General features: G+C 41.1%; 3 protein-coding genes across 3 annotated transcripts; all 3 read left to right on the forward strand.

Annotated features, from left to right (window-relative positions):
- Window positions 1-9,215: 9,215 nt before the first annotated feature.
- Window positions 9,216-10,340, forward strand: LOC101021316 (dihydrofolate reductase). Its single transcript, XM_003893062.4, has one exon. The coding sequence runs from the start codon at window positions 9,231-9,233 to the stop codon at window positions 9,867-9,869; it is 639 nt and encodes a 212-aa protein (XP_003893111.2). The 5' UTR covers window positions 9,216-9,230; the 3' UTR covers window positions 9,870-10,340.
- A 5,855-nt stretch (window positions 10,341-16,195) lies between these two features.
- On the forward strand, window positions 16,196-18,528 carry LOC101020978 (protein MIS12 homolog). Its single transcript, XM_003893061.4, has one exon. It carries the CDS (start codon window positions 16,596-16,598, stop codon window positions 17,211-17,213), a length of 618 nt encoding a protein of 205 aa, XP_003893110.2. The 5' UTR covers window positions 16,196-16,595; the 3' UTR covers window positions 17,214-18,528.
- On the forward strand, window positions 18,323-21,091 carry LOC103877695 (actin, alpha skeletal muscle-like). The gene is given in 4 exon segments (XM_021939078.2): window positions 18,323-18,393; window positions 19,996-20,275; window positions 20,277-20,306; window positions 20,309-21,091. Coding segments are annotated over 4 exon segments (690 nt in total). The 3' UTR covers window positions 20,618-21,091.
- Window positions 21,092-26,281: the final 5,190 nt, after the last annotated feature.

The raw sequence follows: 26,281 nt of genomic DNA on the forward strand, positions 1-26,281 counted from the left end.
GCTTTTGAAGAAATGAGACCATGTAACCTATAGAGTTTCTCTTTGGATTTTTCTAATTGTGTCTCCTGGGTGTCATCTAACACATGGGTCCGTGGCCTATTAGGAACGGGGCCGCACAGCAGGAGGTGAGTGGCGGGCAAGTGAGCATGACTGCCTGAGCTCTGCCTCCTGTCAGATCAGTGGCAGCATTGGATTCTTACAGGAGCATGAACCCTATTGTGAACTGCACAAGTGAGGGATCTAGATTGCATGCTCTGTATGTGAATCTAATGCTTGATGATCTGAGGTGGAACAGTTTCATCCTGAAACCATCCCTCCTCCCCACCTGTGTCCGTGGAAAAATTGTCTTACATAAAACTGGTCCCTCATGCCACAAAGGTTGGGGACCGCTGATCTAACCTGTTGTTTGGTCCCCTATATTTCCTGTAAGCCAGTAGTTAGATAAGAGGCTTAATCCTTCAGGTTTGATTGCTTTTGGCAATGGTTTATATCCAGAATACATAAATAACTCCCAAAAGTCAATAATATAGAAACAAACAACCCAACTTTAAAAATGCATAAAAGATAAGAACAGATACATTTCACCAAAGAAGATATCTAGGTGGCAAATAAATACCTGAAAAGATCCTCATTATTAGTCATTACTAAATGATCTAATTTTAATTATTTAAACTAATTCATTAATAAAAATCAACTAATATGATTACATTAATAATAATTATGAAAGTAACCACGAAAATTACTTGCATTAATGTATTTACATTTTTATGTTAAATACAAATTAACAGCACAATGAAACATCACTGTCTAATTAGTAATCTAATTAGAATGGCTGTAATGAAAAAAGACTGACCATACCAAGTATTGGCAAGAATGTGGAGTAACTGGAATTCTCATACACTCCTGGTGGAACATAAGATGGTGCAAATACTTTGGAAAATAGCTTGAAAGCTTTTTAAAAAGTTAAATATATAGCTACTATATGACCACTCCTAGCCATCTACCCAAAAGAAATGAGAACATGCTGTGTCTAGGCAGACCTATACACTAACGTGTTCATAACAGCTTTATTCATGTTTTTTTGTTTCTGTTTTTGTTTTTTTGAGACAGAGTTTCACTCTTGTTACCTAGGCTAGAGTGCAATGGTGTGATCTTGGCTCACTGGAACCTCCACCTCCTGGGTTCAAGCGATCTTCCCACCTCAGCCTCCCAAGTAGCTGGGATTACAAGTGTGTGCTACCACACCTGGCTGATTTTTGTATTTTTAGTAGAGATAGGGTTTCACCACGTTGGACAGGCAGGTCTTGAACTCCTGACCTCAAGTGATCTGCTTGCCTCAGATTCCCAAAGTGCTGAGATTATAGGCGTAAGCCACTGCACCTGGCCTAACAGCTTTATTTGAAATAGCTCAAACCTGAGAACAACTCAAAGGTTCATCAAGAGATTAATGGACAAACAAGTTTTGGTACATCCAGACCATGAAATACTACTTAACAGTCACGATAACAACAAAGAAGAAATGAAATATTGAGATACATAAAAACATAGATAAATCTCAAAATAATTATGTTAAGTGAAAAAAGCCAGCTCCCCTAAGTATATACTGTATGATTATACTTACATAAAATTCTAGAATATGCAGAGTAATCTATAATGAGATAAATCAGATGGTGGCTACCTGGGGATGGAGTTGGGGAGGAAGGAAAAAAGAGGTAGGAATTTCAAAGGGTGCTGAATGTTAGGTTGAAACGTAATCCCCAATGCAATAATATGAAGAGGTGTGGTCTTTGGGAAGGGATTAGGTAATGAGGGCTCTGTCCTCATGAAACGATTAGTGCCCTTACAAAAGAGGCCCAAGAGAGCTTGTTCACTCCTTCTGCCATGTGAGGACACAGCAAAAAGGTGCCATCAATGAAGCAGAGAGTCCCCACTAGACGCCAAATCTGCTGGTGTCTTGATTTTGGACTTCCCAGTCTCTGGAACTGTAAGTAATAAATTTCTATTTATAAATCATCCCATCTAAGGTATTTTATTATAGCAGCCCGAATAAACTAAGACAAACGGGCACCAGGAAACTTTGGGGTGTGATGGATATGTTCATTATCTTGATTGTTGTGACATCTTTTCATAGGCTTATGCATGTATCTAAGTCGTCACTTTGAATATTGCAACTTTTTATGTGTCAATCATACCTCAATGTGGTTGGCAGAATAACGGCCCTAAAAGATGTTCAAGTTTTGATCCCCAGAACCTGCGAATGAACATATTCCCTCTATGGCAAAAAAGGAATTCAGGTTACAGATGGAATTAAGTTTGTTAATCAGCTAACCTTAAAATAGAGAGATATCCTGGATTATCTGGGTGGGCCCAATGTAATCACAAGTGCCCTTAAAAGTGGAAGAGGAGGCAGAAAAGTTGATCATAAGGATGCTACCGGAGAGGGATTTGAGTTCACTTTGAAGGTAGAGGCCGTGCATGAAGGAAAACAACTTCTGGAAGCTGGGAACAGCCCCCATGTTACAGTCAGCAAGAAAATGGGGATGTTGGCTTTGCATCTACAGGAATTGAATTCTGCCAGCAGCAAGGAAATGGATTCTCCTCTAGAACTTCCAGAAAAGGGTATAGTGTGCTGACACCTTAATTTTAGTCCAGTGAAACCCATACTGGACTTCTGATCCACAAAACTGCAAAATAATAAGTTTGTGTTGTCTGAAGCCATTAAGTTTATGGACATATAGCAACAAACCAATGTACTCAATAAAGCTATTTTTATTTTAAAATGAATCTATTTTTAAAATTGCACTTCATAGACAGTATTGCATACTTCTGTCAAGAGGCATATAAAGTCTAGTTACCTATCTGTGACGTTAGCTGCCATCAATTGCCTAGATTATTGCCTAGAGCCATTAAGTCATCATCACTTCCTAGTGATGGCCTCTCAAGGCACAACATTTCCTTCTTGGTTAACTCAACCAAACTTCCTCCTGAGATTTCTACTCATTGAATCTAAGCCTTTTCTACGCTGTGGCTCCTTAAATATTTGAAGACATATCCTTACTTTTAAAAATCATTTTATTATGAAAAAATGGAAACACTATATAAAAATATAATAATATAATGAACCCCTTTATGCCCATTTCTCATCTTCAACAATTATCAACTCCAGACCAATCTCATTTCATTTACACCCTCATCTACTTCTTCCATCCTTTATTATTTTGAAGCAAATCCCAGATCTCATATAATTTTACCCATATATAGTTCTGTATATATAACTAGAAGAGAACTTAAAAAATAACCACAATATTATTATTACTCTTACATTTACAATAATCTCATAATATCATTAACTATTCAATGACTTACTCCTATTGGTTAAGCATATAATCTTTATTTATTTATTTATTTATTTATTTATTTATTTATTTATTTATTTTTGAGAGAGTCTCAGGCAGGAGTGTAGTGGTGCCATCTCAGCCCACTGCAGCCTTGACATCCCAGGCTCAAGTGATCCTCCCACTTCAGCCCCCTGAGTACCTGGGACTACAGGCACCCGTCACCATGCCTGGCTAATTTTTGTATCTTTTTGTAGAGACGAGGTTTTACCATGTTACCCAGGCTGGTCTGAAACTCCTGGGCTCAAGCGATACACCTGCTGTGGCCTCCCAAAGTGCTGGGATTACAGGCTTGAGCTACCACACCCAGCCTCATATGATCTTTTTTTTTTGAAACAATTCTCATGAAAAGATCTTTCTGACTTAGAAAAAAAAAATGAGACACTCAGAAGAGGAGTAAATAATTTCACCTCCAAGTTGCATATGGTGACAATTTTTGTGCACATGATAATGATAGAAACAGGCTCACTGGGAAAGCTGAGTAACCATGTATACTTTGTCATTGGCAAAAACCTTATTCAGACTTACAAAACAATGATGTTAAAATGTAAAAAGTAATGCCTTTATAGAATTCACAATTATATAAAAATGTCATTTTTTAATCCATTGAAAGTTTATTTTTGCAAATGTTCTATTGTTATAACTTAATTGTTAATTCAATTTTTCATAACCTTGTTGCAACTATACGTATAAATGTATACATTTTTGCTGTGTCTGCAGATTTACATATGCAAAACATATCTGCATATGTATCACATGCAAAACAGATCTGCATATGCAGCATATGCAAAAATATATGCATATGTTGCATATGTAATACCTGAGATGAAATAATAAGTCTGCTATTCCCTGGCGCTGTCTTACAAACCTCCAGTTCCTACACATCCTGACATGATTCTTAGCAGCCACTCCATGGGTGCCCTAGTTGCCCCTAGATTATTTCAGTACATCATGCTGCTACTGCTGCTTGAGGTATCTGGGTGGCATTTCGTTTGCAGTTAGAACACCTACACCCAGAGATTCTGCCTGCCCTCTTTGCAGCCCTTCTGTTGTGGAAAGCACCTCTTTTCTGAAGCACACTAAGTGAGCAGCTGGATGATCTGATTTCCCAGTCTTCTAGTTAACTGCTTGGGTTCTAGATACAGAGTTGACCACATGCTATGCACCCTATCTTGGTCTTGGACCATTTTGGTAGTTGGTAGCTAGGTTGCCTTTTCTTTTCCTCTGTCATTGCTGTGGTGGATGGCCTGAATTGTGCTCACTTGCTTGCTCTTTCCTGAAAGACACCTTTTTGTTATTTTCCAAAATGGTTGACTCAACTCAAGAACCAGCATCTCCCCAGATTCAAAAGGGGTAAAGATTCTTAGTCTGTGCTGCTATAACAAAATAGCTGAGACTGACACTGAGTAGTTTACAAACAACAGAAATTTATTTCTCATAGCTCTAGAGGCTGGGAAGTCCAAGGTCAAGGCACTGGCATCTCCTCAGATGTTGCTTTTTGAGTTGAATCAATCATTTTGACTTAAGTCTCCCATTTCTCCATGAGGTTTCACTTCACCTATATTATAATATCTGATCCCTATAGCAATCCTGTGAAGTAGGAAAAACAGGCATTATTATTCCCACTTAAAGACAAAAACTGAGGCTTAGAAAGAATCATGTAGGGTTTTGAGAAGGCATAGATCTGTGAGGGAATGACTTGAATTAAAAATTCTGGCTGGGAGCTGTGGCTCATGTCTGTAATCCCAGCACTTTGGGATGCTGAGGCAGGCGGATCACCTGAGGTCAGGAGTTTGAAACCAGCCTGGCCAACATGATGAACCTCCATCTCTACTAAAAATACAAAAATTAGCTAGGCATGGTTGTGCATGCCTGTAATCCCAGTTACTTGGAAGGCTGAGGCACAAGAATCACTTGAACCTGGGAGGCAGAGGTTGTAGTAAGTTGAGATCGCACCTTGGCACTCCAACCTGGGCGACAGAGTGAGACTCCATCTCATAAAGAAAAAAAAAAGATTCTTAGTCTGTGCTGCTCTAACAAAATACCTGCGACTGAGACTGAGTAGTTTATAAACAACAGAAATTTATTTCTCATAGTTCTAGGGGCTGGGAAGTCCAAGATCAAGGCACCGGCAGATTCACTGTCTGGTGAGGACCCAGTCTCTCTGCTTCCAAGATGCCATGTTGCTGCTGTATCCTCTGGAGAGGAGAATCACTGTGTTCTCACATGGTACAAAGCAGAAGGGCAAAAGGGGCAAATGCCAGTTCCTACTATCCCTTCCATAAGGTCACTGATACCATTCATGACTTAGTCACCTCTTAAAAGCCTTGCTTCTTTTCTTCTTTTCTTTCTTTCTTTCTTTCTTTTTTTTTTTTTTGAGATGGAGTTTCGCTCTTGTCGCTGAGGCTGGAGTGCAATGGTGCCATCTTGGCTCACTGCAACCTCCGCCTCCCGGGTTCAAGTGATTCTCTGGTCTCAGCCTCCTGAGTAGCTGGATTACAGGCACCCACCTTATGCCCAGATAATTTTTGTATTTTTGTAGAGATGGTGTTTCACCATGTTGGCCAGAATGGTCTTGAACCCCTGACCTCAGGTGGTCCACCTGCCTCAGCCTCCTAAAGTGCTGGGGTTACAGGTGTGAGCCACCATACCCAGCCAGGGCCTCACTTAATAGTATCACATTGGCAATTAAATTTCAACATATAAATTTTGGGGAAACATTCACACCACAGCAGACTGTTTGGGGTAAGACTGGACAGACACTTTGCTTGGGGAATGCAGAATCTAAAGAATACCATGGAGACCTGGGCTTCAGAGCCAAGGGAGAAGAGGATTCTGGATAGAGAGTTTCAGAGTTTCCCAAAGACTTTGCTTTACTAATCAACACCAACAGCAAGTAGTCCTGAGTGGGGAGGGATCTGACTCTAATACTGTGTAAAAATAGTTGCAGCTACCCCTTATGGAATGCTTATTAATGGGCCAGGGTCTTGGCTAAATATTTTACATATACCATCTCCTTTAGTTCTCACAGTAGGTGTTTTCCTTATTTTACAGATGAGGAAATAGAGGCTTCCAGAGATTAAATACGTTGTCCAATATCACATGGCTATTAAGTGGCAGAGGTGGCTTCCAGTAGGGTTCTGTTTGACACTGCACCCATAATTTTAGCCACTCTATTTCTTTTCAGGGACTGACGTTCTTGAACACCAAGTGGGCTTTATTTCATGGGCATAGCTAGGTGGACTTATGTTGTCCCTAAAGGAGCTAATTTTCCCCTGCTTGTGTCTAAGAAACATTTGTTAACAGAGACTCAGCAGGTCTTTGATATGTCTCTCTCTCTTTTTTGAGACAAGGTCTTTCTCTGTCACCCAGGCTGGAGTGCAGTGGAATGATTATAGCTTACTGCAGCCTTGAACTCCTGGACTCGAGCGATCCTCTTGATTCAGCCTCTCAAGCAGCTGAGACAACAGGCATGCACCACCATGCCTGGCTAAGTTTTAAAATTTTTTTGTAGAGATGGAGTCTTGCTATATTGCCTGGGCTAGTCTTGGACTCCTGGCCTCAAGTGATCCTCCTGCCTTGCTCCCCACAAAGTATTGGGATTATAGGCATGAACCACCATGCCCTCTTGATGGACCAATCTGTTGCTGTCCTGAAGGTCTTGCTGCCCAAGAACTAACATACTTGGTAGAGGTTTTATTCTAGTCTGTTGAAAAATCCTTTTGTTTATTGCCCTGTACCTTTGTTTTTGGAAACTTATTCTGAAGCTTAAAATAAAAATAAATTTAAAAGAAAAAAGGGCCAGGCATGGTGGCTTACGCCTGTAATCCCAGCACTTTGGGAGGCCGAGGCAGAAGCGGATCCCACAAAAGGTCAGGAGATCGAGACCATCCTGGCTAACTTTCCTGATGAAACCCGTCGCTACTAAAAAAAAAATACAAAAAATTAGCGAGTGGTGGCCGAGGCACCTGTAGTCCCAGCTGCTTGGGAGGCTGAGGCAGGAGAATGGCGTGAACCCAGGAGGTGGAGCTTGCAGTGAGCGAGATCGCACCACTGCACTCAGCCTGGGCAACAGGGCGAGACTCTATCTCAAAAAAAAAAAAAAAAAAAAAAGATTTAGGCTGCTGGCATTATCTGAAAGTGACCACTTACCTTATCGTTGTCCACCAAGATCTGCAAAAACCGCTCACCGTTTTTAGGTTCAATCTGTTTTGGGTTTGTAGGCTTAACTTACCCCCTGGTTTAATGTGCAGCTTCAGCTCATCTTTATAGTCAACATTGTCTTATCTAAACCTACATACATACTCACCGGAAATGACTGTACCAGCTTGTAGCTGTGAGGCCTCAGTTCATCTCAACCTTGCCTTCCGGGAGTAGCCAGCCTATTATCTGGTTCAACGAGTTCTGTCAGTTAACCTGAAGCCCAAGAAGATACTATTGTTGGTTCCATGTATGTCCTTGCTAGAATGTTTAGACCTGAGTCATGTATTTGGGCCCTACCTCAAAATCACAAGGGCTGTGATTTGTATCCCTTTTTGTGGTTACCTAGAACTTTTGGTAGCCTTGAATTTGGGGAAGAAATCGGATACTTAGTAAACACCTACGCATTTGTATTCATATAAAGAAGCAGATAAGCTGACCAAAAGAAACCTCTCCCAGTCCTCATGGAATTCTAAGTAATGATTAAATCCTTCTTGAGAATTTTTAATGCATACCCTATCCCACTTCAATTTTTGCAGCCTTGAGCATACTAACAAAAGTGACAAGCTTCAGCCTCTGCCGGGGAACTCACAAGCTGTAGCTGCTGCTCTTACTGCTGCTGCTGCTGCTGCTGCTGCTGCTGCTCAGAGTTCCTGCAAGGTTTCATTCAGCTTTAGGAGGCACTACAACTTATGGTTAGGAGCCAAAGCTGTAGCTTCTAATTCTGGTCAAGACGTAATAACTGGCACTGGACCAGCCTTCCTGCCATGAACAAACATAAAACTAGATGAAACATATGAAGCAACTGTTTCAGGCATTAAAGAACAAGACAGTCCAGGATTGTGATCCTTGAGGAAAAGAAAATGCATGGGGTGAGCCCCATTTGCCCTGGCTATCTATCTGGGAGCAATTCCTAGGCTATGACAGCACTAGGTAGAGACCAAACAGAGCATGAGAGGACTCCTCTGACCTGAGGAGGCAGAGATTAGAGATTAGGGCTGCTGATAAGGTTTAAACCTGTGGGACAGGGCACTGAAGAAGAGAGAATGCTTTGTAGGGGAAAGAGGGCATGGATACCGTGAGACATATAAATCAGTGGGACAGGATGGAGAGCCAAGGAACAAACCTGCATATATATAGTCAATTGGTTTTTGACAAAAGGGCCAAGATAATTAAACAGGGAAAGGATCATCTCTGCCACAAATTGTCCTAGGAAAACTGATATCCATATAGGAAAAAAAAAAAAAAAAAAAGAACTTTGGCTCTTACTTCACAACATTGTATTAGTCTGTTCTCACACTGCTAATAAAGACATACCCAAGACTGGGTAATTTATAAAGGAAAGAAGTTTAATTGATTCACATTTCCACATAACTGGGGAGGCCTCAGATGAATGAGGAGCAAAGTCATGGCGACAGGCAAGAGAGCATGTGCGTGGGAATTGCCCTTTATAAAACCATCAGATCTAGTGAGACTTATCATGAGAACAGCATGGGAAAAACCTGCCCCCATGATTCAGTTATCTCCACCTGGTCCCTTCGGTGACACGTGGTGATTACAGGAACTATAATTCAAGATGAGATTTGGGTGGGGACACAGTCAACCATATCAAATATATACAAAAAATAACTAAAAATGGACAATTTCGCGCCAATCTTGACCGCGCGTTCTGTTTTAACGAGCGGGCTCGGAGGTGCTCCAGCTGCTGTCATGGTTCATTCGCTAAACTGCATCGTCGCTGTGTCCCAGAACATGGGCATCGGCAAGAATGGGGACCTGCCCTGGCTGCCGCTCAGGAATGAATTCGGATATTTCCAGAGAATGACCACAACCTCTTCAGTAGAAGGTAAACAGAATCTGGTGATTATGGGTAAGAAGACTTGGTTCTCCATTCCTGAGAAGAATCGACCTTTAAAGGGTAGAATTAATTTAGTTCTCAGCAGAGAACTCAAGGAACCTCCACAAGGAGCTCATTTTCTTGCCAGAAGTCTGGATGATGCCTTAAAACTTACTGAACAACCAGAATTAGCAAATAAAGTAGACATGATTTGGATAGTTGGTGGCAGTTCTGTTTATAAGGAAGCCATGAATCACCCAGGCCATCTTAAACTATTTCTGACAAGGATCATGCAAGACTTTGAAAGTGACACCTTTCTTCCAGAAATTGATTTGGAGAAATATAAACTTCTACCAGAATACCCAGGTGTTCTCTCTGATGTCCAAGAGGAGAAAGGCATTAAGTACAAATTTGAAGTATATGAGAAGAATGATTAATATGAAGGTGTTTTCTGGTTTAAGTTGTTCCCCCTCCCTCTAAAAAAAGTATGTATTTTTACATTAGAAAAAAAGCATTTTGTTGACTTTAGATCTATAATTATTTCTAAGCCACTTGTTTTTATTCCCCACTACTCTTGACTCTATCAGATACCATTTATGAAACATTCTTGCTATAAGTAAGTGCTTCTCCAAGACCCCGACTGAGTCCCCAGCACCTGCTACAGTGAGCTGCCTTTCCACACCCATCACATGTGACACTCTTGCCAGTCCTTGACATTGTCGGGCTTTTCAAATGTTGGTAATATTTATTAAAGATGAAGATCCACATACCCTTCAGCTGAGCAGTTTCACTAGTGGAAATACCAAAAGCTTCCTATGTGTATATCCAGAGGTTTGTAAATAAATGTTGCAGCCTTGTTTGTAATAGTGAAAAATTGAAAACAACCTGGAAGTCCAGTGATGGGAAAATGAGTATGTTTCTGTCTTAGATTGGGGAACCCAAAGTAAATTCCAAGACTGAAATTTCAGTGAAAACAGTTTATTTGCTAGGTCATACCAGAAACCATCGGTTGAGGTATGGAAAAACTGAACTGAGAAGGTAAGAAAACCAGTTTAAAGTCAGCGAGCAGGTTCTCACTGGTAACAAGCTCCATACTGCTGAGATACAGGGAAATGGAGGGGGAGAAAACTGGAGTGTTGATTCCCCTCTCTTCCTTGGTTGTCAGCTCCCTGTCCTGTGGGTGGGTGGAACGTACACTAGCTGCTCTATAGTAAGTCCCAGGTGTTTGCAGTAAGAAGCTGCTGGCATGCACGGAAACAGCGAATGCCAAACACTTAAAGCAATTCCATGTTTAAGTATATAAGCGCTTCATATATATATATATGTGTGTGTGTGTGTATATATATAGTTTTTTTTTTTTTAGACAGTTTCCCTCTTGTTGCCCAGGCTGGAGTGCAGTGGTGCAATCTCAGCTCACTACAACCTCCGCCTTCCCAAATTCAAGCGATTCTCCTGCCTCAGGCTCCCAAATAGCTAGGACTAAGTGCACGCCACCATGCCCGGATAAATTTTTGCATTTTGTATTTTTAGTAGAGACGGGATTTCACCATGTTGGTAAGGCTGGTCTCAAACTCCTGACCTCAAGTGATTCGCCCACCCCAGCTTCCCAAGGTGCTGGGATTACGGGCGTGAGCCACCACACCTGGCACATCTTCATTCTTTTTATGTAGTAAAAAGAATAAAACCACACATGGTTTATTTGAAATATTCTATAATTTTAAAAAATACAGAAGCAGGAAAACCAATTCTAAGTTCAAGTGAGGGATGATGGTTGCTTGAACCAAAGGGTTGCATGTAGTAAGAACTTCTGATTTAAGATATATTTTAAAGTTGTAAGTAGCAGGATATTCTGATGGAGTTTGACTTTGGTTTTGGGCCCACTGAGTTTGAGATGCCTTTGAGAAATGAAGGAAGTAGAGAGAGAATAAAAGAAAAACTAGCTGGGCACAGTGGCTCACGCCTGTAATCCTAGCACTTTGGGAGGCCAAGGCAGGTGGATCAGTTGAGACCAGCTTGGGCAACATAGCAAAGCCCCATCTCTACAAAAAACACAAAAATTAGCTGGGCATTGTGGCGCACACCTGTATTCCCATCTACTCAGGGAGCTGAGATGGAAGGATCAATTGAGCCCATGAGTCCAAGGCTGCAGTGAGTCATAATTGTGCCACTGCACTCCAGCCTGGGTGACAGAAGAGACCTTGTCTTGCAAAGGAATCTGAAAACAATGGAATCATGCCTTCAGAATTCTACAAAGTTATTTTCAACTGATAAATCTATATTCACCCAAATAATCAAAGGTGAAGGTAAAATGCATTTTTAGACAAGCAAAGACTCAGGGGTTACCTCCATGTACCCTTTTTTGGGAAGCTATTGGAGAAAATACTCCAGCAAAGGGAAGGAGTACACAAACCAGAGAATGACATAGATCCAGCAAATAGGATCCAACACAGGCAATATTCCAGCTATGGAGCTGACTTTAAAAAGAAACAGTAAAAATATTAATAGGTTAGCTGGGTGGAATGGCCCATGCCTGTAGTCCCAGCTACTCAGGAGGCTCAGCAAGAGGATGGCTTGAGCCCAAGAGTTCCAGACCAGCCTGGCTACCTTAGGGAGATCCCTTCTCTTAAAAATAATAAGTTATTGCCAAATTTGGGGCATTTGGAAAGAAGTTCATTGAAGATAAAGCAGAAGTAAAAAAATAAGGGGAAAGGGTTGGTTAGGCAATCATTAATTCTAGGGCAGAAAGAAGTACAGGATAGGAAGAGCATAATACGCTGTTTTTCTCAACAAGGAGCAATACATACACAGTCATAATGATGTGGTGACTGCTTAGCCCCTAAATATGGTAACCACTTTGGGACAATATGGGAGGAGGTGAAGATAGTGATGGTGTAAGAGCTAAATCCTCACCTGTTATATCCAGAAATCACTATATAATGTATAAAATAATTAAGAAATGACTAAGTAGTTATGTGAGGAAAAAAACAGAAGACATTGCTGGAAGTCATTGCTCTGGAGAATTAGGAGGGATGGGGCAGGGGACTGTTAGGATGCATTATAAACTGAAGAGGTTTTTAAAAATTTTATGTATTAATATATGCATTCACTTGAAAAACTAAAAAAATAACAATTTGGAAAAACCCATGAAGGTAACTAACAGAAGGAAAAACTAAGAGAATGAAAAGTGTTTGCCTCTGGAAAGAACAACTGGCAGGACTGTTGTTTTCATTGTAAGACTTTTGGAGCCATTTAATTGTACTTAACCATTTTAATCTATTTCTTGAATAAGAATAATTCTATCTTAAAAAAGAGTTACACTTGTTCATTAAAAAAAATAACTAAAAATGGATCATGGACCTAAAATTATAATATGAAAGTGCTAGAAAATGGGAGAAAATAAAACCTTGGGTTAAGCAAGATTTCTTAGAATGCAAAAAGCACAGCACAAAAAAGAAAAAAATGGTAAATTTAACTTCATCAAAATTAGAATGTCTCCCCTTTGAATGACACTGTTAAGAAAATGAAGGGGAGGGGCAAGAAGGTTGAATAGAAACAGCTCCAGTCTGCAGCTCCCGGTGGGCCCAATGCAGAAGGGGGTGATTTCTGCATTTCCAACTGAAGTACCCAGTTCATCTCACTGGGACTGTTTAGGCAGTGGGTGCAACCCATGGAGAGCGAGCAGAAGCAGGGTGGGGCATTGCTTTATCCAGGAAGTGCAAGGAGCCAGGGGACCTCTCAAGGGAAGCCATGAGGTATTGTGCTACCCGCCCGGGTACTACACTTTTCTCATGGATTTTGCAATCAGCAGATCAGATTTCCTGGTGAGCCTATACCACCAGGGCCCTGAGTTTCAAGCACAAAACTAGGTGGCTGTTTGGGGAGGCACTCAGCTAGCTGCAGGAGTTTGTTCATACCCTAGTGGCACCTGGAACCCCAGCAAGACAGAACCATTCACTCCCCTTGAAAGGGAGCTGAAGCCAGGGAGCCAAGTGGTTTCACTCAGCAGGTTCCACTCCCATGGAGCCCAGCAAGCTAAGAACCACTGACTTGAAATTCTTGCTGCCAGCACAGCAGTCTGGTCGACCTAGGACGATTGAGCTTGGTGGGAGGAGGGGCATCTGTGATTACCGAGGCTTTAGTAGGCCGTTCTTCCCTGACAGTGCTAAGGAGACGGAGAGGTGTGGACTGGGCGGAATTTGCCACAGTGCGGCAAAGCGACTGTGGCCAGAGTGCTTATCTAGATTTCTCCTCACTGGTCAGGGCATCTCTGAAGGAAATGCAGCAGCCCTAGTCAGGGGCTTACAGATGAAACGCTCATCTCCCTGGGACAGAGCACCTGGGGGGAGGGGCTGCTGTGGGCACAGCTTCAGCGGATTTAATCTTTCCTGCCTGCTGGCTTTGAAGACAGCAGCTGATCCTGACAAGGGGGATTCTCCCAGCACAGCACACCAGCTCTGCTAAGGGACAGACTGACTCCTCAGGTGGGTAACTGACCCCAATGCTGACTAGACAGTTAAAGATGTGCTGAAGCTACACATTAAACCTCCCAACAGGGGTCAATAGACACCTCATACAGGAGAGCTCTGGCTGGCATCAGGCTGGTGTCCCTCTGGGATGAAGCTTCCAGAGGAAGGAGCAGGCTGCAATCTTTGATGTTCTGCAGCCTTCCAGGCAAACAGGGTCTGGAGTGGACCTCCAGCAAACTGCAGCAGACCTGCAGAAGAGGGGCCTGACTGTTAGAAGAAAAACCAACAAACAGAAAGCAACAACAACATCAACAAAAAGGACCCCCACACAAAAACCCCATCCAAAGGTCATTAGCCTCAAAGATCAAAGGTAGATAAATTCATGAAGATGAGGAAAAATCAGTGCAAAAATGCTGAAAATTCCAAAAACCAGAATGCCTCTCCAGTAAGGGCATAAAACTGGATGGAGAATAAGATTAACAAACTGACAGAGGCAGGCTTCAGAAGGTGGGTGATAACAAACTCCTCTGATCTAAAGGAGCATGTTCTAACCCAATGCAAGGAAGCTAAGAACCTTGATAAAAGGTTACAGGAACTGCTAACTAGAATAACCAGTTTAGAGAGGAACATAAATAACTTGATGAAGCTAAAAAACAAACAAACAAAAAAACCAAAAAGCAAAACAACATGAGAACTTCGGGAAGCATACACAAGTATCAATAGCTGAATCAATCAAGCAGAAGAAAGGATATCAAAGATTGAAGATCACCTTGCTGAAAAAAGGCATGAAGACAAGATTAGAGAAAAAAGAATGAAAAAGAATGAACAAAGCCTTCAAGAAATATGGAACTATGTGAAAAGACTAAACCTATGATTGATTGGTGTACCTGAAAGTGACAGGGAGAATGGAATCAAGTTGGAAAACACATTTCATGATATTATCCAGGAGAACTTCCCCAACCTAGAAAGACAGGCCAACATTCAAATTCAGGAAATACAGAGAACACCACTAAAATACTCCTCGAGAAGATCAACCCCAAGGCACATAATCATCAGATTCTCCAAGGTTGAAATGAAGGAAAAAATGTTAAGGGCAGCCAAAGAGAAAGGCCAGGTCACCTACAAAGGGAAGCCCATCAGACTAACAGTGGATCTCTCTGCAGAAACCCTACAAGCCAGAAGAGAGTGGGGGCCAATATTCAACATTCTTAAAGAAAAGAATTTTTCAGCCCAGAATTTCATATCCAGCCAAACTAAGCTTCAAAAGCAAAGGAGAAATAAAACCCTTTCCAGACAAGGAAATGCTGAGGGATTTTGTCGCCACCAGGCCTGACTTACAAGAACTCCTGAAGGAAGCACTAAATATGGAAAGGAAAAACTGGTAACAGCCACTGCAAAAACACACTGAAATATAAGACTATTGACACTATGAAGGAACTGCATCTACTAATGTGCAAAATAACCAGCTAGCATCATGATGACAGCATCAAATTCACACATAACAATATTGACCTTAAATGTAAATGTGCTAAATGCCCCAATTAAAAGACACAGACTGGCAAATTGGATAAAAAGTCAAGACCCATCAGTGTGCTATATTCAAGAGACCCATCTTATGTTCAAAGACACACATAGGCTCAAAATAAAGGGATGAAGGAATATTTACCAAGAAGCAAAAAAAAGCAATTTTTTTTTCTTGCTTGCAAGTAGGTTGCAATCCTAGTCTTTGATAAAACAGACTTTAAACCAACAAAGATCAAAAAAGACAAAGAAGGGCATCACATAATGGTAAAGGGATCAATGCAACAAGAAGAGTTAACTAACCTAAATATATATGCATCCAATACAGGAGCACCCAGATTTGTAAAACAAGTTCTTAGAGACCTACAAAGATACTTAGGCTCCCAGACAATAATAGTGGGGGACTTTAACACCCCAATGTCAATATTAGACAGATCAATGAGACAGAAAATTAACAAGGATATTCAGGACTTGAACTCAGCTGCGGACCTAATAGATATCTACAGAACTCTCCACCCTAAATCAAGAGAACATACATTCTTCTTAGTGCCACATGGCACTTATTCTTTTTTTTTTTGAGACGGAGTCTCGCTCTGTAGCCCAGGCTAGAGTGCAGTGGCCGGATCTCAGCTCACTGCAAGCTCCGCCTCCCGGGTTCACGCCATTCTCCGGCCTCAGCCTCCCCAGTAGCTGGGACTACAGGCGCCCGCCACCTCGCCCGGCTAGTTTTTTGTATTTCTTAGTAGAGACGGGGTTTCACCGTGTTAGCCAGGATGGTCTCGATCTCCTGACCTCGTGATCCACCCATCTCGGCCTCCCAAAGTGCTGGGATTACAGGCTTGAGCCACCGCGCCCGGCCTGGCACTTATTCTTAAACTGGCCGCATACTTGGAAGTAAAGGACTCCTCAGCAAATGCAAAAGAATGGAAATCATAACAGTCTATCAGACCATAGTGCAATCAAATTTGAATTTAGGATTAAGAAACTTACTCAAGACTTTCGCTCGCCGAGGCGCGCATCAGTCGGAATTTTGAGGAGCCAACCGCACCGTCTGTCTCTGGCAAGCCAGTGGCGGTTTAAAGGAGGTGGTGGGAAGCCTGTGTGTGCTCGACTTCGTGACCCTCATGGTCGCTCCGGTTTTTCACACCTGAAAATAACATAGCAAAATAAGCCAAGATGTCTGTGAATCCAATGACCTATGAGGCCCAGTTCTTTGGCTTCATGCCACAAAAGTGCATGCTTCGAATCTACATTGCATTTCAAGACTACCTATTTGAAGTGATGCAGGCCGTTGAACAGGTTATTCTGAAGAAGCTGGATGGCATCCCAGACTGTGACATTAGCCCAGTGCAGATTCGCAAATGCACCGAGAAGTTTCTTTGCTTCATGAAAGGACATTTTGATAACCTTTTTAGCAAAATGGAGCAACTGTTTTTGCAGCTGATTTTACGTATTCCCTCAAACATCTTGCTTCCTGAAGATAAATGTAAGGAGATACCTTATAGTGAGGAAGATTTTCAGCGTCTCCAGAAAGATTTTGAACAGTTACAGGAGAAGTACAAGACTGAATTATGTATTAAGCAGGCCCCTCTTGCAGAATTAGAAGAGCAAAAAATTGTTCAGGCCAAACTCAAACAGACGTTGACTTTCTTTGATGAGCTTCAAAATGTTGTCAGAGATCATGGGACTAGTGATTTTAGGGAGAGTTTAGTGTCCCTGGTTCAGAACTCCAGAAAACTACAGAACATTAGAGACAGTGTGGAAAAGGAAACGAAACGACTGAAAATATCTTAATTGCTCAGTAGTCAAAAGGAGGAGCCTGTCAAAAAGTAGAATCATAAGGAATTTATACCAGTGACTGTTCAAACCAACCATACTTTTTATTAGATTTGCTTTGTCAACTCTTTCTTGTATTCTGTGTCTTCCTCTTTTTTGGTCCACTTTCCTGAGGTATGTGTGTGCTACTTTGAACTAGGCTGCAGCATCTGTTCCTTAGAGTCTTCTAATGAGTGGGAAGGGATCAAATGAAGAAGCCATGGCCAGTTAAAGATATTTGCAGAGTTACACCTTGGTCATAAGTTCTTTGTGACCTTGATGATTTTGACTTACTCTTTGGATGAGACCAGATGAGAAAAGGATTAAATGGGTGGCTCCTTTAGTATTATTGTTATTTTTGAGGCAAAGTCCCCTTCTGTTACCCAGGTTAGAGTAGAGTTCAGTGGCACAGTCTTGGCTCACTGCAGCCTCTGTGTCCTGGGCTCAAGTGATCCTCCTGCCTCAGCCTCCCAAGTAGCTAGGACCACAGGTGCATGTCACCATGCCTTGCTAATTGTTTTTGCAGAAACGAGGCCTCACTATATTGCCCAGGCTGAGTGGCTTTTTTATTAACCAGTCATTACACTGTGGGACAGCCAACATAGAGTACTTTCTCTCACCCTGTAAATTTTCTTACATCAGGGAGTCAATATGTAGTGGAAAGAAGCGTGTAGCAAAAAAGACAACCTTGGTCTTTAATAAAAAAGAAGTTGGTTTATTTCCAAAATAAATCTGACCAAAAAAACCTGGTGATGTTAAGCAATTTACTGTCTTAGAGTCCTGCTGGAGAAGACCTTAGACAAAAAAAGAGAACCCACTGGAATAGAGAAGGAAGCATATAGCATACTCAGTAGTGAAATTTAATTTTACTGACTGTTAGGTATCTATGCCAATTTATTTTCATACTTCAGTTGGTTTCAGAATCTGCCTTATACCTAATATTTAATTATTTATTCACACTCACAAGCATCAAACATTTAATTCCCTCAGTGGGAAATTTGTGTTTAAACTCAATGGAATCTAATATTTCTTTATGTCATTAGTCCCTGTAAAATGTTAGGTCACCCAAGGAAAGGGGAGAAATAGCAATGGCTGCTCCTAAGGTGTTGCTAGCCCTCCATGTCTTCCTAAAGAGCAGAACTTGGAGTTTCTCCTTTATGTAGAGAAGAAGTAACTTAGGGTGTATTTGCAAAGAAATATTCATAGACACTGAAAGCTTGTGTTTACATGAAATATGTTTATTATCAAGAAGTCCTTTTTCCAATTCTGTACATTAAATAAATATGTTTTAAAAGGAAAAAAAAAAAAGAGACTTACTCAAAACCGCACAACTACATGGAAGTTGAACAGCCTGCTCCTGAATGGCTTCTGGGTAAACAACAAAATTAAGGAAGAAATAAAGAAGTTCTTTGAGACCAATGAGAACAAAGAGACAATATACCAGAATATCTGGGACACAGTTAATGCAGAGTTTAGAGGGAAATTTACAGCACTAAATGCCCACATCGGGAAGCTGGAAAGATCTGAAATTGACACCCTAACATCACAATTAAAAGAACTAAAGAAGCCACCAGGTGCAGTGGCTCACACCTGTAATCCCAGTACTTTGGGAGGCTGAGGTGGGTGGATCATGAGGTCAGGAGTTCGAGGCCAGCCTGGCCAACATGGTGAAATCCCATCTGTACTAAAAATATAAAAATTAGTTGGATGTGATGGTGGGTGACTGTAGTCCCAGCTACTTGGAAGGCTGAGCAGGAGAATAGCTTGATCCTGGGAGGCAGAGGTTGCAGTGAGCCGAGATCCCACCATTGCACTACAGCCTGGGACAGAGCAATACTCTGTTTAAAAAAAAAAAAAAACTAGAGAAGCAAGAGCAAACAAATTCAAAAGCTAGCAGGAGACAAGAAATAACTAAGATCAGATCAGAACTGAAGGAGATAGAGACACGAAAAACCCTTCAAAAAATCAATGAATCCAGGAGATGGTTTTTTGAAAAAATTAATAAAATAGATAGACCACTAGCTACACTAATAAAGAAGAAAAGACAGAAGAATCAAATAGACACAATAAAAAATGATAAAGGGCATATCACCACTGATCCCACAGAAATACAACCACCATCAGAGAATACTATAAACACCTCTATGCAAATAAACTAGAAAATCTAGAAGAAATCCCTCCCAAGACTAAACCAGGAAGAAGTTGAATCCCTGAATAGACCAATAACAAGTTCGGAAATTGAGAAAGTAATTAATAGCCTACCAAAACAAAAAAAGCCCAGGAACAGAAGGATTCATAGCTGAATTCTACCAGAGGTACAAAGAGGAGCTGGTACCATTCCTTTAGAAACTATTCCAATCAATAGAAAAAGGACTCCTTCCTAACTCACTTTACGAGGCCAACATCATCCTGATACCAAAACCTGAGACACACACACACACACACACACATACACACACACGAAAACAAAATTTTCAGGCCAATATCCCTGATGAACATCAATGCAAAAATCCTCAATAAAATACTGGTAAATCAAATCCAGCAGCACATTCAAAGCTTATCCACAACGATCAACTCTGCTTCATCCTCAGGATGCAAGGTTGGTTCAACATATGCAAATCAATAAACGTAATCAATCACATAAGCAGAACCAATGACAAAAACCACATGATTATGTCAATAGATGCAGAAAAGGCCTTCGATAAAATTCAACATGACTTCATGCAAAAAACTCTCAATAAACTACGTATTGATGGAACATATGTCAAAATAATAAGAGCTATTTGTTACAAACCCATAGCCAATATTATACTGAGTGGGCAAAAGGTGGAAGCTACGAGCTGCCTGATGGCCAGGTCATCACCAACGGCAATGAGCGGTTCCACTGTCCCGAGGCGCTCTTCCAGCCTTCCTTCCTGGGCATGGAATCCTGTGGCATCCGTGAAACTACCTTCAACTTCATCATGAAGTGTGATGTGGACATCTGCAAAGACCTGTACATCAACACAGTGCTGTCTGGCGGCACCACCATGTACCCTGGCCATCGCGGACAGGATGCAGAAGGAGATCACTTAGCCCTGGTGCCCAGCACGATGAAGATCAAGATCATTGCTCCTCCTGAGTGCAAGTACTCCGTGTGGATCGGCACCTCTATCCTGGCCTCTCTGTCCGCCTTCCAGCAGATATGGATCAGCAAGCAGGAGTATGATGAGTCTGGCCCCTCCATCGCCCACTGCAAATGCTCCTGTGCAGACTGTGACTTAGTTACATTACACCCTTTCTTGACAAAACCTAACTTGCACAGAAAACAATATGAAATTGGCATGGCTTTATTTGTTTTTTGTTTGTTTGTTTCTTCTTTTTTTTTTTTTTTTTTGGCTTGACTCAGGATTTAAAAACTGGAACGGTGAAGGTGACAGCAGTCGGTTGGAGTGAGCATCCCCCAGAGTTCTACAATGTGGTCAAGGACTTTGATTGTACGTTGTTCTTTTTTTTTTTTTTAAATAGTCATTCCAAATATTGTGAGATGCATTGTTACAGGAAGTTCCTTGCCCTCCTAAAAGCCACCCCACTTCTCTCTAAGGAGAATGGCCCAGTCCTCTCCTACGTCCACACAGGGGAAGTGATAGAATTGCTCTGATGTAAATTATGTAATGCAAAATTTTTTAAATCTTTGCCTTAACGCTTTTTTATTTTGTTTTATTTTGAATGATCAGCCTTTGTGGCCCCCCTTTTTTGTCCCCCAACTTGAGATGTATGAAGGCTTTTGGTCTCCCTGGGAGTGGGTGGAGGCAGCCGGGGCTTACCTGTACACTGACTTGAGACCAGTTGAATAAAAGTGCACACCTTAAAAAAAACAAAAAACAAAAAACAAAAAAACAAAACTTAGATGACGGGTTGATTGGTGCAGCAAACCACCATGGCACATGTATACCTATGTTAACAAACCTGCATGTTCTGCACATGTATCCAAAAACTGAAAGTAAAATTTAAAAAATTAAAAAATAAACAAATTAATTTAAAAAAAGAATGCACCTTTGGGAGAAAATGTTCTCAATACACATGTTTCTTAAAGAACATTTTCCCAGAATCTATAAAAAATTCTTACAACTCAATAATAAATAATTCAATTAAAGATGGTCTTAAATTTGGACAGATACTTCACAAAAAAATACAGATGGCCAATAAGCATATGAAAAGATGCTTATCACAAGTTATCAGACAATATCAAGTGTTCTTAAATATGTGGCACACCAGTACTCTATTGTACATTGCTGGTGGGAATGTGAAACAGTACAACCGTCTTGGAAAAGTCTGCCAATTTTTAAAATAAAGGTAAACATACACCCACCAATTCTATTACTAGATATATATCAAAGAAAAGTGAAAACAGGTCGGGTGCAGTGGCTCCCAGCACTTTGGGAGGCCAAGGTGGGTGGATCAAACTCCTGAGGTCAGGAGTTTGAAACCAGCCTGGCCAACGTGGTGAAACCCCTGACTCTACCAAAAAATACAAAAATTAGCTGGGCGTGGTGGTGGGTGCCTATAGTCCCAGCTAGTGGGGAGGCTGAGGTGGGAGAATCGCTTGAACCTAGGAGGCGGAGGTTGCAGTGAGCTGAGATCATACCACTGCACTCTAGCATGGGTGCCAGAGTGAGACCCTGTCTCAAAAAAAAAAAAAAAAAAGGAAAAAGTGAAAACATGTGTTCATAGAAAGGCTTGTACATAAATGTTCATAGCAGGTTTATTCACAATAGTCAGAGAAATAGGAAACAACTCAAATATCTCTCTGTAGGTGAATGGGTACAAAAATCGTGGTACATGTAAATAGTGGAAAGTTATTTAGCAATAATAGAAATGAATTACTGATATATGCCATAACATAAATGAATCTCAAAAGATTATGCTGACTAGTGAAATTTGCTAAGAGAGTAAGTCTTAAATGTTCTCACCACACATACACAAATGGTAATTATGTGAAGTAATGGGTGTGTTAACTAACTTGATCATGGTAATCAGTTTACCATTTATATGTATATCAAAGCATGTCGTATATCTTAAATATATATAATTATATTTGTCAGCTATACCTAGTAAAGCTTGGGAAACCCCTTACACACTTAAAAAATATAACACTGTAAGAGGCAAACAGATGGCAATTCTGCTTTGCACAATACAAGCAAGGTTTGATCTTCTTCATATGACTTTTAAAATTGTATATAAAAATGAGACTCAGGCCGGGTGCGGTGGCTCATGCCTGTAATCCCAGCACTTTGGGAGGCTGAGGTGGGCGGATCACCTGAGGTCAGGAGTGCGAGACCAGCCTAGCCAACATGGAGAAACCCTATTTCTACTGAAAATACAAAGTTAGCCGGGCGTGGTGGCACATGCCTGTAATCCCAGCTACTTGGGAGGCTGAGGCAGGAGAACCGCTTGAATCCAGGAGGCAGAGGTTGCGGTGAGCCGAGATGGTGCCATTGCACTCCAGCCTGGGCAACAAGAGTGAAACTCCGTCTTAAAAAAAAAAAAAAAAGAGACTCAAAATTGAAATATCTCTTTGAGAAACAGATACTTATCTGTGTAGGGTACAAGTATTTCAGATTATAATTCCCCCAAAAATATAACAACAACAACAAAAACGTTATGCTGAACAAAAGAAGAGCAAGACGAAAGAGTACATACTATGTCGTTTTATTCATACGATGTTCTGGAACATGGAAAACTACTGTCTGGCATCAGAAAGCAGATCTGTGGTTGCCAGTGTAGGGAAGACTAATACAAAGGGGTATGAGGGTGAAGGAAATGCTATATAACTTGATCTGTTTGTATTTGCAAGGGTGTATACATTTGTCAAAACTCAAATAACTATACATTTAAGATACGTGCATTACTTTGTATGTAAATTATACCTCAATAAAGTTGATTTAAAAAATGAAGAATACAGGCTTTTGCATTAGAGTGACCTGTTACTGCTTCTCATTTGTACCCCTTGTATAAGTTACTTATCTAAGTTCAAATTTCTTTATCTGTAAACTGGGAATATTAATAGTATCAATTTCATACGGTTGCTATGAGATTTAATAAGATATTATATGTTGTATACTTTCAAGATCTGTCATGGAACTTAAAAATCAAAGGTAGTTCCTATTACTGCTACACGTGGTTTTTTTTCTAATCACATCATGAAAGAATGCGGTTGATAATTCAGCCCATTTTTCAGAAGAGCTGCCTTTATAGATCTCAGAGTAGATGTGCACCTTTGCCTACCACCCACAGATCAGGCAGGCAGAACATCCTCTCCCAGTTGAGCTAGAGTATGACAATCTGTGTGTCTGGATACGGGAAGGGGCCCAACCTTTTAACACAAATTGAGACTTCTTTGGAGCAGAGCTACCCAGTTAGCCTAGAGCTACTCCAGGCTGACTCCAGTAAAAATGGGCTCCCTGACCCAGCTAGGTGTCAGAACAACAGATCTGTCTTAGATTCATCTGTGGTGTTATGTTTCACTAAGGTTTTCTGCCCTCCTTGTCTATGACAGCTTGCTTGGCAACTTGAGCCTGCTCTGCCCACAATCTGGTTCTCTGCCACTTACCTTATGATTACTATCTCAGTAACAGCTCCTGTCTGAACTTACCAGTCACACACCAGTTTAATCACAGCCTGACTAGCCAGCTCTGCACCACCTCCTGCAGAACTTCTTGCCCAGATGGCTGCTGCCTTCTTGCCCAGATGGCTCTTCTCTTGGAGCCACCAGAAGAGTGAACCCTTCAGACTGAATAGCTCTCTGCTGGCACCTGGGAGAAGCAGGAAGAAATTTTTAGATTAAGCTTATTTGAACTTCTAATCTGAAGTATCAGAGATGCATTCCATCAACCCTGCCAGGGATTCCAGTCTAAGATAAGAATCGAGGATGCATAATAGTTTGAGATTAAGACCAGGGTTTGATGAAGCGGGGTTTGATACAGCTCATGCATACAATGCCTTATTTGTCTTTGTATCTCCTGTTTTAGAGGAAGCCTTTCTGTTTGCAAGAGTTTCCTCTCTTTTGACTTTTGATTCCATATGTTCCCTTGCCTTTGGATATTGCTCAGGTTAACCTAAAAACACACCCAGTGATGACAATGCATAAAAACATTCTATTTGTTTCTTTAGGCAATATTACATAGTGGTTTTCACCTTAGACAGGCACAGATCTGAATCATCTCTGCTATTTATGAGTTGTGTGATTTGGGGTGAAGCCCTCTGCTCTAGCCATTCTGGCCTTTCTTCTGCCTCTCCAGCATGCCAAGCTCACTTTTCCAGGATTTTTGCATTTGCTCGTCTCTCTGCCTGAGACCCTTTTCATTCAGGTCTTCTGAGGATAGTTTCTTCTTGTCACTCAGATCTCAGTTCAAATGTCATCTCTTTGGATAGAACTTTCCTCACTATTATTTCTAAAATGCCCCACCTCAGTCACTACTGCACCATCTTATTTTAGTGTCTTCATAGCATTTATCTTATTTACTTGTTTATCATCTGTCTTCCCCAATTAGAATAAAAACTTCTAATCTGGGCACGGTGGCTCACACCTATAATCCTAGCACTTTGGGAAGCCGAGGTAGGCGGACAGTTTGAGCCCCAGAGTTTGAGACCAGCCTGGGCAACATGGCCAAATCTTATCTCTACAAAAAAATACCAAAATATTCGCTGGGCATGGTGGCATGCACTTGTAGTCCCAGCTACTCCGGAGGTTGAGGTGAGAGGATCACCTAAACCAGGGGAGGTTGAGGCTGCAGTGAACTGTGATCGTGCCACTGCACTCCAGCCTGGGTGACGGAGTGAGATCCCGTCTAAAAAAAAAAAAAAAAGAATAAAAACATCTAGAGAGCAGGGCAGGTCAGGAGGAACTTACCTTTTTCACCACAGTATCCCTAAAGTTTAGAATTGTACCCAGCACACACATAGCAGGTTTTTAGAAAGTTATCTGTTGAATCAGTCAGTAAGTTAGCATCTCCAAGCTTTAGTTTATCTATAAAATAGAGATAATAGTACTTTCCTATAGGGTTAATGAAGATAATATGAGGAAATGTTTGTAAAGGGCTTAGCATGATGCCTGACATATAGTAATTGTGCTATAAATAGTGGACATAGTTATTATTATTTCTGCCTGCATTTCCCCTCTCCTGAGTATATAAGCTCCTCTAGAGCACAGATGATGTCTTATTTGTATATTTCATATTGCTATGGATATAGTAGACAATAAAACTTAGTTTCAACGAAATAAAAATTTTTCCTAGTAAATCAAGGCTTCAAATAGGCGAAATAGAAAATACACCAACTGAACCAACCAAAGATAGTGAGCTCATATTTTGGACTCAGTTAATCAGCCCTCCTCCCAATGAGGGCTTTCCTGACTATCTCGTCCTGGGAGGGTCAGGGGATAAGGTGACTATCCCTTGTGTGGACTTCAGCCAGAGCACCAGTGCATTTGATTTCAGTCATGTGCTCGTAGGTACGTTTTCCTCTGCTAGACTGCATGTGCTTTGATTTACTTACTTTTGTATCCCCACCAGCTAGCCCCTTGCCTTCTCTCGTACGCCGTATAGAAGTATTGAAGAATAGAACAGTGGTAAAGGGGCAATAGCACAGGGATTAAGAATGTAGACTCTGGACTCAATGCATCTGGGTTCAAATCCTAGCTTCTGCCACTTACCAACTGGGAGGCTTCAGACAAGTTACTTGACTTCTCTGCGGGCCTCAAGTTCCTCATTCATAAAATGAGGAACAAAAGTACCAATTTCACGAATAGGCAATGAAAATATTTTCTTCCTATAGGTTCTTAAAATAATGCTTTCTTTACTTTATTTTATTTTATTTTATTTTACTTTTTTTGAGACAGAGTTTGCCCTGTTGGCCAGGCGATCTTGGCTCACTGCAACCTCCGCCTCCCAGGTTCAAGCAATTCTCCTGCCTCAGCCTCCTGAGTAGCTGGTACTACAGGTTTGTGCCACCATACCTGGCTAATTTTTGTATTTTTAGTAGAGATGGGGTTTCACCATGTTGGCCAG

The sequence above is a fragment of the Papio anubis genome, chromosome 1 (genome assembly GCF_008728515.1).
Source record: "Papio anubis isolate 15944 chromosome 1, Panubis1.0, whole genome shotgun sequence".
Classification (NCBI taxonomy): domain Eukaryota; kingdom Metazoa; phylum Chordata; class Mammalia; order Primates; family Cercopithecidae; genus Papio; species Papio anubis.